The following is a 16,529-nucleotide window of genomic DNA, read 5'->3' on the forward strand; positions in this document are numbered from 1 at the left end:
GGTCCTTTCATCTGCCTGGTGCGAGCTTTCACAGTTCGTTTGCTTGAAGGTCTGTACCAAATGATTGTACCCAGTTTTGCATAAAGTCGTTTACATAATGGTCGTTTGGCATAATGGCCGTTTGGCATAATGAGTGTTTTAAAATTAGCAGATTGAAACACAATATGTCAAAAACAATTTGTGATTTCTTCTGTACATTTGAAAATTGACACAATAATTGTTGTGTTTTTCCTTGAATATCAAAGTTTTCGAAGCTCTTCACCAAGATTGGGACCTAGTAAAAATTTCTGACTAATTCACAACTGACTAGAGCACATAAAAAGACAAATGAATGCAACAAACGCAATTAAGATTGTATTAGCATCGTAATGTTTTATAATGTTCTAAGAAGATGCATCGAAGCCAAACCTCGAATTTTCTAGAGCATAAATCTAGGGAAGCAGACAATCGTTCGGGCTTAATGGTTTTCTAGATTTGTGCTCTGGTAAATTCAAGGTCCATCTTCGATGCATCGTCACTTAAACCTTTCAAAGTAAAAAAATATTAAAAACGATCAAGTTCAAAACAAATAAAAAAGAACTAATCCTGAGTAGAAAAGCTTTAATTAAACAGTGGTTGTCAAGAATTGTTGTAACATTAAATTTTCACGAAAAACCATTTGGTTGAAAGCAGGTTTGTGTATGACTGGAAAATTCACGAACAGGTTTTTTTTTTTTTAATTATTTGTTTATTTAAGAGGCTCATCCGCCCTGAAGGCATTACGGAGCCGTTGTTTTTTGTTAATTACATAATGACTTATATAATAAACATAACTACAATCGCAAATTTATTTGGATGCTGAACGATCTTTCAATTTAGATGAAAAATTAACAACATGTGAACGAGTTCTCACACCGGTACAAACGGTTTCGCCCTCGTTCTGGCAACCCTGAGGAATACACATCTTCTTCGTATCATTTTGCCGGCGAGTTGACAATCGACGTTTGTTTGTTTCGGTTTCCTCACATGAACTGCTGGTCGTTTCGTCTTCGTTGTTGGCTGTCTCTGCTTTCTCGTAGTCGGCATCAGCGTTGTTGTTTTTCGTTTGATTCGATTCATGTTGGATAGATGCAGTAGGTACTATTGTTTGCGATGACTGGTTTGGGGTTGAAACTGCCACCGAAGCAAGTGCGGGGAAGTCATTCTCGTTGAACAGAGATGTTGGTGTTGCCGTTACAGTCTCGTTTTGGTGAGGAAATGCTGTTTCCTTGGGAAGCTCGGTACACTTACGTTTTGGATGTACAGGTTTTTGGCAGTAACGGCAACTTTTAACCTGATTTTCGTAAGTCACAGTCGTCAGTTGGTTTTCTATCTCGATGAACGAGGGTATCGGTTTAGTAAGATGCATTCTCAGCAATCGTACTCCATTTGGGATACCAGGGAAATAATGCTTCCATCGCTCTCACAAAACAAAGCACAAAACCATATCGGTCCTCCATATGCTTTTTCACCACAGTATGGGGGATGTCCGTAGAGAGATCGTGAATCCTGACAGTCACAGCAGCATCGTCTACGTAAACTGGGATTTTAAAAGCTCTCCCTTCGTGATTGATGACATGCTTCAAATTATTCCCATTCTGATACTTCGAGGCCAACTCTGCGCTAGTCAATTCGACAAACACGCAGTTTCGAATGCTATGCAACTGGATGGATGCAACGTCCTTCAGCTGCAGTTCGATATTTTCATACAAGAACTTTTGTATTGTCGCCGCCTCCGGTCGCACAGGGAGAACGCTGAAGTCAACAACGAGTGTATTTTTGCGTACATTCGCCATAGCACAAAGCACTTTGAAATCGAGCAGAGAAGTTTTGCACACGTCTGTTGTCTACGACTGATGGTTGTCAACTACGAACAGGTTATCTGTGATTATTAAAAATATTACTTGATAAAAGTACATAAGACTTGATGAAGACAAGCTTGGTAAAAAAAAACACAAAAAGACAATTTACACCGTCTTCAGCACAAAGGCTGCACAGACTGAACACGATCACTAACATTAGGCAACGGACAACACGAAACACCCAGTAGCCCAGCGCTGAATGTTTCGTTTGACGAAAAGTTTTCACCGACTGGAACGGGAATCGAACCCACACACCGTGGCACAATGCGCCTAGACGACTGACTGCTATCCGCAAGGCCACGAAGCCCAAAGAAAGGAAAATTTGTATGTTAAATAGTGAATGCAATGCTTGGAAGCAAAGACTTATTATTTTAAAAAAGCCTACATATGAAAGCAGATGTGTTTGTTTAAAATGTTTAAATTGGTTGATTGATTTGACTTTATTAACGAGATTTTTAGCCCTGGGCTAGTTCATCTCGGGACCAACGGCTTTACTTCCCTTCCGAAGGAAGTCGTCACTATAACTTTTTACGTCAAACAATTTTCAGTTAGCATAAATTGAATGAATAACACATTTTTAAAAATAAATAAATCTGACAAAATTTTCGAACGATAAAATTTTACTTTTGGAGCTGTAATCAAAAGATCCAGCTTTTTTTCTAGAGAAGGGAAAATTTGTAATAGAAATAATTTTTTTTTCGAACATATTTATAACAAGATTCAGTTTTTGCAAAAAAAAAATCCTTTTTTAAATGTATTCGAATCCTCCGAGCAGAATCTCAACAGAGAAACTTAAAAGTAGATTGAAGTACTTTGTACCTTTTAATTCCGCCCCTTAATGCTTGTTTTTGACAGATACGCGTATTTCGACTACCACTTGCAGTCTTCTTCAGTGTCAGTCAGTGTTGACCAGACTCATTTCCCCGAAATTCGAATTGTGAAGCCATGAACTGTTATAACTGTGCGTTGTATTCCTGAGATGAAGGGGGAGGTGGTTGGACTTGAGTGTTGCACATGGGATCCGACAGTTTCGATCTCGGTGGGCCGCAATTCAAGTTTCGGTGAAATGATTCGCACTCACTCACTCATTCATTTCATTTCACCGAATTGTGAATTGTGAATTGTGGCTCTCTGGGATCAAAATTGATCAATATTGTGTGCAGTACTCAAGCTTAACCATCTGCTTTTCTATCTTAGGAGGATAGAGCATGGTTGTAGTAGTTCGTGGCTTCGTAGTTCGGAAAATGTTATTTTCGGGGAAATGAGTCTGAACAACACTGGTGTCAGTTACTCGTATCCACTATCCACTAGCAGTGACACTGAAGACACTGACACTGCTAGTGGATAGTGGATACGAGTAACTGAAACCGAAGAAGACAAGCATTAAGGGCGGAATGAAAAGGTTCAAGGTACTCCAACCTTTTTTTAAGTTTCTCTATAGAGATACTTTTAAGTTTCTCTAAAAAATAGATGTTTGTTGAAATATTTTCAAAATTCAATGCAACGATCATTCAAACAGCAAGGTTTAAATATATTAAATTAACAGCAAAATATAAAAAAGGCTTTACAAAAAATTGTCTTATAACAATTCAACTATGAAGAACAGTCTGTGTTAAAAAAGACAAAACTAATGGATGAAACAATAGGGGTGAAGGGGAAGTTTGAGATAAAAATATCAGAAGCATCAGCGCCAAAATTTATTCTGATAGCGCAACTCAAAGGGATATTTTATGTAAGAAAGAAGGGCGATCTATGAGTAAATCATATTATACTATTTGCAATGTTTTCTCTACTATCGGTAAATAATAAGTTTGTTTAGTAGCATGGGATTGTTGAATAAAGCATCACTTTCTTTTGTACCAATTTATTGTAAAACATGCTCAATGCCGTCAGTAAGATTCAAAATAAACATAAAAATGTCACGTTAAGAAATCATTGGTTTCAGACTTTATGCCAAACGAATTCATGCCAAATGACCTACCACCATACCACAAGCTGGACTTATGTTTGCCCACGCAATTCGCACATAAACATTTTATTGTGTTTTCTTTCACAGAACAGACGGCTAAAGCAAGCCTTCCCAACCTTTTTGAACCGCGGGCCAAAACCGTTCTAACACTTTTTTAAATAATAATTCTGTTGGAAAAATAGAAGATAATTGTTTTTTAGCATCATACTAAGGATTCGGTTAGAATTTCACTTAGTATTTTATAATGATCTTGTGAAGGAGTTGTGTTCAACATTATGTCAGTATTTAGTTCAGGAATTGTTATAAATTATGAACTTAATTTTATTTCAAAATCGTGTTAAAGATGTTCTAAAAATCCTACAAAGAATTTTGTCACCATTTCGCTCATCATTATTTAAGTATCATGCTTAGGAATGGGTAAGAATCCAACCAGACATTTGGCAAAAATCCTAAGCAGTTCATACCCTGAGAACATCAATTCTAAAATGCTGTAATGGAATCTGCGAAATATTCGCCCAGAAATGTATATGAATCCTGTTGAGAATTTGATCAGAAATCCACCCAAAGATTGTGTGGAAACACTGCCCTGAATTTTGTAAAAAATTGATTCTGAAGATTTTGAAAAATTCTGCTAATGATTTGATGAGAATTTTGCCTAAGTTTTCTGTAAAATTTATGTGCAAAATTTCGTAAAGAACCAAGTCTTTGCGGTGATATTACGCTCGACTAATTTAGCCTTGTCCCATCATATTTTATTAAATATTGATTGAAGTTCAGTCACTTCTATTGAATATTGAAGAATTGATTGTCATTATGTAGATACAATCTTAATTAAATAACAGCAATTTCCCGATTGTATCACGCCAAAATTTTATGGCGTGATAAACTGAAGAGGGATGAAATGAAAATGCATTCTTGTGCTATATGATGTTCATAAATATTTGAGATTTATGTTGCAGAAATAGAACGAATAAAATGCAAAGAACGTATGAGTTGGGATTCTATGACATTTCCCGGAAAACCATTTCCCGGAATGCCGTTTCCTGGAAATCATTTCCCGGAAACCCATTTCCCCGAATGCCACTTCCCGGAATGCACTAAAATAAACTTTAACGGAACCCCAATATTCAAAGCGATTAACGAGCAGCTATTCAGCAAGACCCCAGCAAAGTATCGCAGGTTCCAATACCGCCGGTCGAGGGTTTTTAGGATTGAAACATTCTTCTACTTTTGATGGTCATGAAGATCAAGGTCATGAAATTCAAGCTACAGTAGCCAAGCAGAGCTAATCGCAATCAGCGTAGCCATTGATATTCAGCCTATCAGTGCTGTAGGCAAAATGCCTAGATGGAATGATTTAGAAAATTCATGAACCCAAAATAGGCTACTTTAAAAGATACACGTTTTCAAACTACTGTAGTGAGAAGTGCCACGTGAGCTTCCAATTAACCAATTGGATAACCTTAGTTTAAAAGAAGGGAAATTTTCTGATGTTCAATATTAGCAGCCTTCGCGCCAAAAATGTTTCTGTCGGTATAATTCTGAAGAACGGCAAACTTTCAAAAAATGGCGATTCTCTATGAAAATGGCAGTAGCTATAACTGGAATTTATGTTCAGGTTAGTTTGAACATTATGCTGTTTGAACAATTAATGCTGTTTGAACAATTAATAGTTCATTAAATTTTGCACATGTTTTTGGTATGGTAGAATAAGCGTTTTCCATAGGAAGTTTGATCATTTTTACTCAAGTGTAACTTTTGAAAATGGCCTTTAAATTTTTGCATGCAACTTATTTGAAAAATTCTAACTCCGAAACTGTTGATTTTAGAGAAAAATGTTCTATTAAGAAGTTGTAGTGAACCGTTGGGCTATAAGAAAAAAAAACATACACTGAAAAAATATTCTATTTATTTTCATAGAAAAATCAAAAATAGAACTTGAATTTTAAATTACACAAAAACTCCAAATTAAATATTTTTTCAATTTTCACCATACAATCTTGATAGTAAACAGATGTTTAGGACAAGGTTTCATGATGGAGAAATTTTTATTAAAAAAGTTTTTCTTAGATCAACTTTCAAATAAGATTTTCAAAATTTGATTTTTTGTCAAAATTAATACGTTCTGATGATACAGTGAGCATCTTGAAATGATTCTAAGCCATAATGACTATGTGAAAAATTTCTCTAGAAGTAGCCATATTTGAATTATATCCAGTTTAATGCAAAAAATATTGTTTTAATATTAAAATAGGCCATTTTCATAAGTTATTCGTGTTTCTCCATTAATAATACAGTCATCTCTCCCTTACTCGATATTGAAGGGACCATCGAGTTAGGGAGGTATCGAGTTACAGAACACAAAACCAATGCAACTGCGATCCAAGGGACCATCGAGTTAGCCATGAAAACCAACTTTTACTATGGTTCTCTAACTCGATATCGAGATACGGAATATCGAGTAAGGGAGAGTTAACTGTAATACGTTTTCGAGAGTGAAGACCATATTTCTTTCCACTTTCTTATTTTCCTTGATGAAGAATCACGAATAACTAATGAAAATGGCCTTTTTTAATATTGGAATCATATTTTTTTTGCATCAAACTCGATATAATGTGAAAATGGCTACTTCTAGAGAAATTATTCATATAATCATTCTGGCTTAGAATCTTTTCAAGATGCTTTTCTATATGTTCTGTATCATCAGCACGTATTAATTTTGATGAAAAATCAAAAATTTGAAAATCGACCAAAAGTTGTTCATAGAAAAACTTTTTTATTAAAAATTTCTCCATCATGGAATTTTGTCTCAAACATATTTTTATTTTCAAGATTCTATGGTGAAAACTTAAAAAAATATTTTAAATGTTTTTTTTTTTTGTAATTTAAAATTTAAGTTTTTTTTATTTTTTTATGAAAATAAATAAAATATTTTTTCAGTGTATTTTTTTATAGTCAAAATGGTTTACTACAATTTCTCCATAGAACATTTTTTTTCTAAAAACAACAGTATTGGAGTCAGAATTTTTCAAATAAGTTGCATGCAAAAAATTATAGGCCATTTTCAAAAGTTACACTTGAGTCAAAATGATCAATTATTCTATGGAAAACACTTATTCTAACATACCTAAAACATGTGCAAAATTTAATCTAAATCGAAGACTATCGAGCACGATTCTTATTGTTTTCGACTCATTCTAGATGGAATTCGCCTTTAGGATTATTTTTCAATGTAAAATGTATGAACATCATACAATTATTGTCGCGTGATTAAATCCAACAGAAAACCGTACTTAAATTGAGTAAAATAATGATGCGACATTAAAACGAGCAGTGATAAAATCGAGAGACTACTGTATCGCAATTATTAAAGAGTATGATTTCTCATTATGAACTTCAAATTATTCTCGCCACCTTGATTTAAGCGTAGAATAATTTAATTTTTTTAATTTTTCATTATTAATAATAGCTAATTAATCACGAGTTGAAAAAGATGCCCTTTGTGTTTGTCATGACAATTTATCTGTATCCCAAATCGTCAAAGCTGGGACAAACAATTGTGAGCGCGCTAGGTTTATTGCTTGTTTTGCGTTTGTGTTGATCTCAATTTGATTCACTGAGTATTAGCAAAATAGTATAATACATCTTTCGTATTATTAATGATATCAAGTAAATTTTGAAAATTTAAAAACTTACTGAATCATTATTTTTGTGTGAAGTTAAATCGAAATTTTCAATGATAATCCTTGGTATGTTCTAACTTAAAATAAGTAAGATAAGTCATGTCAAATAAGTCTGCGGGCCATATATGTAAAGAGTCTTCAAACTCTTCGCGGACGCACAAAATGACGTCGCGGGTCAGATTTGATTTTCTTTTCCATAATATTTGCTTGGACTGGGAAGAACTCAGGTCTAATTTTGATCATTTCAGGTGATCCATAGTCACTTGAGAAAACTTTCTAGGTGACCTTGAACAAACTTTCAGTTAGTTCGTCATAAGTGAAATAAATTGTGCCTTTCTTCCAAGTGTTTGAAAAATAGTTAGCAATATTTAAGGGCCTCTGGAAACACTGGGCTGTCTTCTATCGTAACTATTTGAAAAAAAAAACCTTTATCGCTCTAATGGAGTTCAAGACTCCTTGTCACCTGATTCTCAAACACTGACTACAGTTAGCGGCTCCTTTTGCTTCAGCACTTAATGAATCGAAGAGTATGGGCTAGACGCTGTTTTGATTTGCTGCTCGGAAAATTTGTTTGAAGCATTCAACTGATTCGTTATTTCGATGCAATTTTCAACATTATCATTATAGATTCATAGATTGACTATTCCGCGTGCTCATTCCACAAGGACCATGTTCGGTAAATATTTGGACGTGATCTTCTAAAAGCTGTTTTTTACAATAAGGACTACCGTTTGCTAACAGGTTTAACAAAAAATCGAAGACGCGGGTTCAAACAAGGAACGAAAACGAATCAATATGTATAGAAAGTAGCACTGAAAAGTACTGTTTTTGATGCTCCGAGAAAAGCTGTTTTATTGATCAAGATAGTTTCAAAACTTTCGTCAGTTAGATTTTCCTATGTCTGAAAAAAAAAATCAAATAATCCATGTTATTTAAACATTGTGTATCACATTTTTTGGAGAACGTGTTTATGTTTACTTATACGAACGCAAAGCACATCCAAGCTGTTATCATTCCATCCATGTCAAACTAAACTCATCAAACTATTTGTTCCCATAATTAAGGACTATGTTTTGAATCATCTCGCATTCATCAGCTAATTTATATTCCATAAACAAGTTCCTGTTATTTTAATTCCTCGATCATCGTGGCTAACGGGCGTCGTGGTCAAATAACAGCACCCTTGCGCGCGTTTGCACCTCGCAGTCCAATCCTCCCACTATCGGTTCGGTTCCTGATCCGGGGCGCCTGATAGAGTGCGCAGAATTAGCATAATTTGATGAAATTCTATGTTGCTCTCAGCTGCCGGATGGACGGACGCCACTGTTGGACAGCTGTGTCTGCCCGCCGGAACCGAACCGACCGAAGTTAGATGATTAAAGAAAAACAAGAAATTAATTAAAATCGGTTGGAATATTTTTCTGCACCGCAGAATGGGAAACTTTGTGGCTTGCTAGAAGGGACATCAATGCCTGCGACGAGATGGTGTTCCTTAATGGCCACTCTTATGCGCCCTGCTAGAAGGAAGGAAAGGCACGGCGTGTTTACGGCAAGGGTTTGTTACGAAAATACAGGGCATCATCAAATCTTTCACTGTTATAAAATGCACAGTTCATGGGTTCTTTCGTGGCGTAGTGGTAACACGTCTGTCTAGTGGTTTGAGAGTCGATTGGAGACGTGAAGCTTTATCGCAAATTTCACTTCAATTTGTTTATCGAATTGCAATGCCTAGATTTTCGGTGATGAAAACTTCAACTTCCAATAGTTCATAATTAAAAGGTATGAGATTTTAATATTTAAAATTGAGTAAAACTAGGGAGAAGTAAAAAAAGAAACAAGAAAACAAGATTTGACAATACATATTTTTTGTGATAATACCTTTCTACCAGCCACACCGTGCGAAGCCTTTGCTTTTTCCGCAGCCAGTTTGTGGTTTACCGAAGGAATTAATGCGCAACTTCTCCTATCTTGTTTCCCAACTCGGGCTGCTGCATGCAAACGAACCTCGACCGGACCTCAACGACAAAAAAACGATAATGCCAACAACGCCTTCCTACGTTGGGACATCGACGACATCTTGATCGCAATGGCCTCGTATGGATCACATGGACATCGTCAAACAAAACTCACCCACCCACCCACATCGCTTGTGTGTCTACGCTCCTCGGGCTGCTGACTTTGGGATGACCAACCGAAACCACATTCTGCAACGATGACCAACTGCCAACACGACAGTCTGCCAACGGTGGCCTGGTGATGGTTGCATTCTATCCACATTTCGTTAGTTGTGGCGAGAAGGCAACCCTCAAGGATGTTGTCGGTAAGTTTAATTTATATTAAATTTTCTTCGTATATAGTTTTTCACATCACATCAGTGGTACCAGTGTTCTACCTTTTGTGTTTTCTCACTTTCTGTGTCTCCGTTGAGTCTGATGAGCAAATGTTGACCGTTGCTCTCGGTAAGGGAACATCGAAAGGCTAGGTTTGATGGCTGTGAGTAAACCGGTAAGAGTCGGTTGGAGATAATGTTGGAATCATGCACTCTTATGCACTCTAGTAGAGACGCATCTGATGAGGTTTTTGATTTTCAGCAGACCAATAGTGAGTTTAACTGAAGTAAATGTTTTTCAATCGGAGGACGATCTACGGTACAAAATATCTATCGAATATTTGGTGCTATGTGTTTCAATTTAACAGGATTTTCAACATATTGGGTTCACTGAAAAGGCGCAGAAAGTGGGTAGGATATGTATGACAGTCAACGAATTGTCCTACCCACGACTCAACAAAAACAAAATCAGCAGATAGCTTAAAAATAATTTGAATTATTTATCAGCTGTTCAATATATACACAAACTCGATCAGCGTCGCACGTATTCTTATGGAGAATGGAAGACTGGATAAGGTTTTTAATGGATGTGCATGTCTAGTTGAGCGCGACATGGTTTGTGCATGACCCCCAACAAATTCTGGCTCATGCAAAGAACGGTTAAAGATTTCTATAGTGAAAATCTTGGGAAGCTTATCGCAAAAATTGTTACAAGAAACTTTTTTAAAAGGTAGAAAAACTAATGACCACTGCTCTATGGTATTTCTGAATTAGTCAATGAATAGTTTTTTTAGGGTACAACAGGCTATTCAAGAATTTCGTCTCAAATTCCTCTAGAAAAAGCTCCAAATATTGTAATAGTGTTTTAATTAAGAACACTTTCAGGGTCTCGTAGAGGGATCTCTTATGAAATGCTTCAAGAGATTTCTCTGCCAATTATCCCAGAAATTCTTTCAGCGATGCTTAGATGAAATTCACCTGAACTAGCTCCAGGAAATCCATGAAAACTCCAAAACTACTGCCGCCAGTTATTCCATTTAGGTATTATTTTGAGTTTTTTTTTTCAAAAATATCCCAGAATTTGCAACAGATATTTTGTTTTACTAATCCTTCATCCGAATTCTCGAGTTCTTATTGTATGAGATCTTTCAAAGATTTTCACAGAATTTCTCCCGAGGATATCCACAAGGTTTATTCTTTTGATATTTTGAAAACAAAAAAAGCTTAAGGGCTTTTTTTCCGCCTGTTCATGTGGAAACTCAGGGATTCCCCTTCAGAGGTTCTTCGAACAAATCTATCATTTTCTCTAGGAATTTCTCCAGCTTTCCATTCAAGTATTCTACAGCATTCAATCCAAATATTACCTCTGCAGTTTTTTTTTTTCAAATATACCTTAATATGCTTACCAAAATATTCCCATGCAATCTTCGAAAGTCAATTTAAGTTTTAGACCAGTAATACTTCAGCAATTTTTTCAATAATTCCTTCAATCATTCCTGCTCAATTTAGTTCAAGATTCTATCTAATGTTTTTCTATAAATTTCTTCATAAAATCGTGTAATATACTATCCCGAGAGTCGATTGATTTTTTTTCCGATTATCCAAGCAAATTATTTATGAAATCTTCTAAAACTTCTTCGAAAATTCAGGAGTTCTTTCAGAGATCCTTGTTCACTAGGGATGACTTTAATACCTACCTAGGTTTTATCAGAGGTTTCTTTAAGATTCTCTTCAGAAATATCTAGTGCTTTACTTTTTCAAAAAAAAAAAAAAATCTTAACGTTTCCCTGTAGACATTTCTGAAAGTGACTTGGTAGCTTAGTTAGTAAAGCACTCGTCTAGCATACAATAGTCCAGAATTTGAATCCCAGCTGAGCACGTGGATCTTTTTCATAATTTCACCCATAATTTATCCATCTTTACCTCGCGTGATAAGTTAATGGATTTATTCCTGAAATATATCCTAAGAAAAAAACATTCAAGACACACTTTAGAAAATTTCATAGTCTATGTGGAAAAAATTCTGTAGAAACCTTAGAAGGAATCTTTGAAGCAATTGGAGAAGGTACCTTTGATAAATTTCTAGTTGAAATCTAATATCAGGACTTATAGACAAATTCGAAGGAAATTCCTAGAAATTCCTGAGAACATTTTTGGAGAAGTTATTGATTGAATTCATGATCTGACCAGGAATCTTGGGGGATGTCTCAGGTAAATCAATGGATGAATGATGAATGACTAGATAAAATCTTGGAGGAATTAGGACATTACTGAGAAATTTCTCCAAGAATTTTTGGACATATATATTCCGAAATAATCTTTGAAGAATTTCAATTATTATGGTACTCTTTTGGAAAATCCAGACTGAATTCTTGAGGTATCCTGAACAAAATTATTTAAGAAATTTCCTAGCAATGTTCGCGTAGAAATTCCGTGGGAAATATAGCTTAATGTATACCTTTACATATTTTCGAAGTAATATCTGCGCATACCTGAAATAATTTCTGATGAAATTCTTGGAGAAGATAATGAAAAAAAAAACACATACAGTACTTACTTACTTAATTGGCTTTACATCAATTATCTTGATAAAGTCTCACCAACAATATTTTGCCAATTCACTCGGTTCATGGCCGCTTTTCTCCATCCTCGACTGTGACCCACGCTCTCCAGGTCCTGGTGCACCTGGTCAATCCAACTAGCTCACTGCGCCCCACGCCTTCTTGTTCCGACCAGATTCGTAGCGAACACCATCTTCACAGGATTGTTGTCCGGCATTCTTGCAACATGCCCTGCCCAGCGTATCGTTCCAGCTTTAGCTACCTTTACGATACTGGGTTCGCCGTAGAGTTGAGCGAGCTCGTAGTTCATCCTTCGCCGCCACACGCCGTTCTCCTGCACGCCGCTGAAGATCGTCCTTAGCACTCGGCGTTCGAAGACCCCAAGAGCTTGCAAGTCCTCCTCGAGCATAGTTCACGTCTCATGCCCATTGAGGACTACCGGTCTTATGAGCGTTTTGTACATCGTGCATTTGATGCGGGGTGAATCTTTCTTGACCGCAGTTTCTTCTAGAGCCCATAGAAGGCACGACTTTCACTGATGATGCGCCTTCGTATTTCCCGACATCAGCAAGAATATGAGGTAGACGAACTCATCCACCACCTCGAAGGTGTCCCCGTTTTTCGTAGTACTGCTTCCTAGGCGGGCACTGTCGCGCTCAGTTCCGCCAACCAGCATGTACTTTGTTTTCGACTTATTCACCATTAGCCCGACTCTTGTTGCTTCGCGTTTTAGGCGGGTGAACAAATCTGCCACCGTTTCAAATTTTCTCCCAATAATATCCATGTCGTTTGCGAAGCAAACAAATTGTCCGGATCTCGTGAAAATCGTGCCTCGACTGTTAAGTCCGGCTCTTCGCTATTCAATCGCTTTCAAGCGCAATATTGAACAACAGGAACGAAAGTCCGTCGCCCTGTCGTAGTCCCCGCCGAGACCTGAACGAACTGGAGTGTTCGCCCAAGATCTTCACGCAGTTTGGCACACCGCCCATCGTTGCTCTGATCAATCTTGTGAGCTTCCCAGGAAAGCTGTTCTCGTCCATGATTTTCCATAGCTTTACGCGGTCGATACTATCGTATGCCGCCATGAAATCGATGAACAAAATTTAATTATCCATTTAATGGTGCGTAGGGACCTGTTACAGCATTTCTGGAGGATTTGCAACCTGTTACGGCATTTCTGGAGGAATTGCCGCACGGAAAAGATCTAGTCCGTTGTCGAGCGGCCGTAGATGTAATCTGCTTGATAACTTTCCACAAACTCGTTTGCTATAGGTCATAGACGACGGAAGATAATCTGGGATAGCACTTTGTAGGCGGCGTTTAGGATGGTGATTGCACGATAATTTTCACACTCCAGTTTGTCGCCCTTTTTGTTGATAGGGAATATAACGCTTTGTTTCCACTCCTCCGGTAGCTGTTCCGTTTCCCAGATTATGACTATCAGCCGATGCAGACAAGCGGCCAACCTGTCCGGGCCCATCTTGATGAGCTCGGCTCCGACACCATCCTTGCCAGCGGCCTTGTTGTTCTTGAGCTGTTGAATGGCATCCATAACTTCCCCCTCATGGGAGCTAGTTGGTTTCCACTGTCCGCCGTGCTGACGTAGCCGTCGCCTTTGCTGTCCTGACCTTCTGTGCCTGTGTTCTCTGCGCCATTCAGGTGTTCATCGTAGTGCTGCTTCCACCTTTCGATCACCTCGCGTCCGTCCGTCAAGATGCTCCCATCCTTATTCCGGCACATTTCAGTTCGCGGCACGAAGCCTCTGCGGGATGTGTTGAGCTTCTGATAGAACTTCCGCGTTTCTTGAGAACGGTACAGCAACTCCATCTCATGGCATTCCACCTCTTCCAGGTGGCGCTTTTTTCCCGGAATATTCGGGTTTGACGTTTCCGCTTCAGTCTGCATCGTTCCACGTTTTGTCGCGTACCATGCTGCAGCATTGCAGCCCGCGCTGCATTCTTCTGCTCTAAAACCTCCTGGCAATCCTCGTCGAACCAATCGTTTCTTGAGCTCCATTCCTCATATCCGATAGTGCATACAGTGATACGTACAGTAATACTTGTCGCAATGTCACGAGGAATTCTAAAAAAAAGTCTAAGATCATAGAAAAATATCTGCTCAGATGGTATATAGAATGAACCTCTAATTTACTGGCTCTTATTAGATTTTGTTTTGTTTCATTGCTACATGTTTGGTCTCTTTTTGGCCTGTTTTAAATTCCTTTAAGGTCTCTTTTTCAGGAAACAGGTCTTTAACTCAAGAGCGGTCGCGCATTCAGCCATCTCCAGCACCACCTCGCTCGTGTTGTGTATGAAAAGCGACCATTCCTCAGGGTGCGTGTACTCAGTACACGCATGCGACTGATCTTGGGTTAATACCCAGTTTCAAGGTATTCAGTTGCTGCCAGCCCTGTGGTAACGATTGACATACTTAACGTTCAAGCCCCTTTAATATGGTAACTTTCGATTTACACTGATACTCGACTGGAAGGATTTTATGGCTTTCGCATTCTAGGGTAATCAAAACGAACAGTTTTGTTCTGCGCGACGTTTCGGCACATTGTTTTTGGCCTTTATCAAGGGTAAAACTGTCTACCGGTTTTCGTTTTTAAACTTATTGCCATTATACTTAAGGGAGTGGGGGGGTCTTCTGCCCTAAATCCACGCTCACCAAAATTAAATAAATATTATTGAATACAAGAAGACCCCCAAGAAGTATAACTTTGACAGCATACTCTTGGGATAAATAAGAAATTACATGAGACCTTATCACAAATATTATAGCCTGGCATTGCAGAATTCGCTCTCATTTGAGAATGAAGCACGATCAAAGCAAGCAAAGAAAATCATCCCATCTGTTGCGTTCCATGATCATCATTATATCGCAAGGTGTAACAAGTCTGATAAATGGAAGCAGCGAGCGAGAGCCCCAAAGAGAGAGCGATGATAAAATCCATTTTTCTCGCTTGTTTACCGTTGGGGATAGGTGTTTTTGTTTACTGGCACGATAAACAGTCCAAGAACTTCCATTAGCAATAGTGTCCCCCAGGCTTGGAGCTTGTTTAGAGGGGTTTTATCATGCACTACTATCCCCCCAATCTGATCAAAGTTGTAGCAGTATACGATAAACAGTCTCTCGTAATGTGCAGCATGTTATGATAGTTACAGAGAGCGATACGTGAGAGATTCTCTCAATTTTCTCAGGATTCAATCCCTGATTATAGCTTTATTGTTTTGTCTAGTCTCGAGGGAAAAGGGATAACATGTGATAGAAAAACAAACTTGGTTTTTCAATTATCGGATATATCTGATATATCACCTATACCAATATTGAAGATATACAGAATAATAGTAGTGAAAGCCGATTTCTATACAAAATGATCAACTTTGGCATGATGTAACCAGTGTTGATAGACTCACACTGAAATCTCAATCAATACGCTCTCCCGTGAGAGCAAACTCATTAGAGATCTGCTTCGCAAATCTCACGCTTGAGATTTTGATGCAAAATCACTCAATCAACTCATACCCGTCAAAAACTCGTGAAACCCGAATGTTGTTGTTTACGTTAGAAAAGGTTACTGTAATTTCACCAGACTTAAAGTAAATTATTGCCGTGTGCGAGTAAACTGTGGAAATACGAGACAATGAGTCAAAAAGATGAGCCAACTCATCCATGATTGACTGCTGAGTTGCGTGATTGACAACTCACGCATGAAAAATCTCAAGCGTGAGTCATGAGAAATTTAGTTTTTCACAACACTAGCTGTAGCTTTGTTTCCTTATGAGCAATCGGCATGAAGTTTTGGCTGAGAACTACAAATATCCTCAGAATAATAAAAGTTTTTCTTGTGTTCAAGAAAAACTTTGGAAAAAATTGGTTAAATAAATAGCTTGGAAGGAAATTGTTGAAACGATGAGTAAAGACAAAAAATCAAAAACTCAAGATCCAGCAGATATTTGATAAATTAAAACTACTATTATTTTAAGTGAATTCACATGGCTTAACTTTTTAACCTTTACTTCTAAAAATTATGTGATAATAAGGTTGAGGAAATTTATAGTTCTCTTCCAACATTTCATGCCGATCGCTCATAAGGAAACAAAG

At 37.5% G+C, this 16,529-nt stretch overlaps 1 protein-coding gene across 1 annotated transcript in view; it reads left to right on the top strand.

Annotated features, from left to right (window-relative positions):
* The window catches only part of LOC5566575 (dipeptidase 1), a 177,492-nt gene that overhangs the window by 129,257 nt on the left and 31,706 nt on the right, over positions 1-16,529 (top strand). The window contains exon 6 of the mRNA XM_021850354.1: positions 9,768-9,852. Within this exon, the coding sequence (XP_021706046.1) occupies positions 9,768-9,852 (85 nt within the window). The remainder of the gene's footprint in view (positions 1-9,767; positions 9,853-16,529) is intronic.

Source organism: Aedes aegypti, chromosome 3 (genome assembly GCF_002204515.2).
Source record: "Aedes aegypti strain LVP_AGWG chromosome 3, AaegL5.0 Primary Assembly, whole genome shotgun sequence".
In the NCBI taxonomy this organism is placed as follows: domain Eukaryota; kingdom Metazoa; phylum Arthropoda; class Insecta; order Diptera; family Culicidae; genus Aedes; species Aedes aegypti.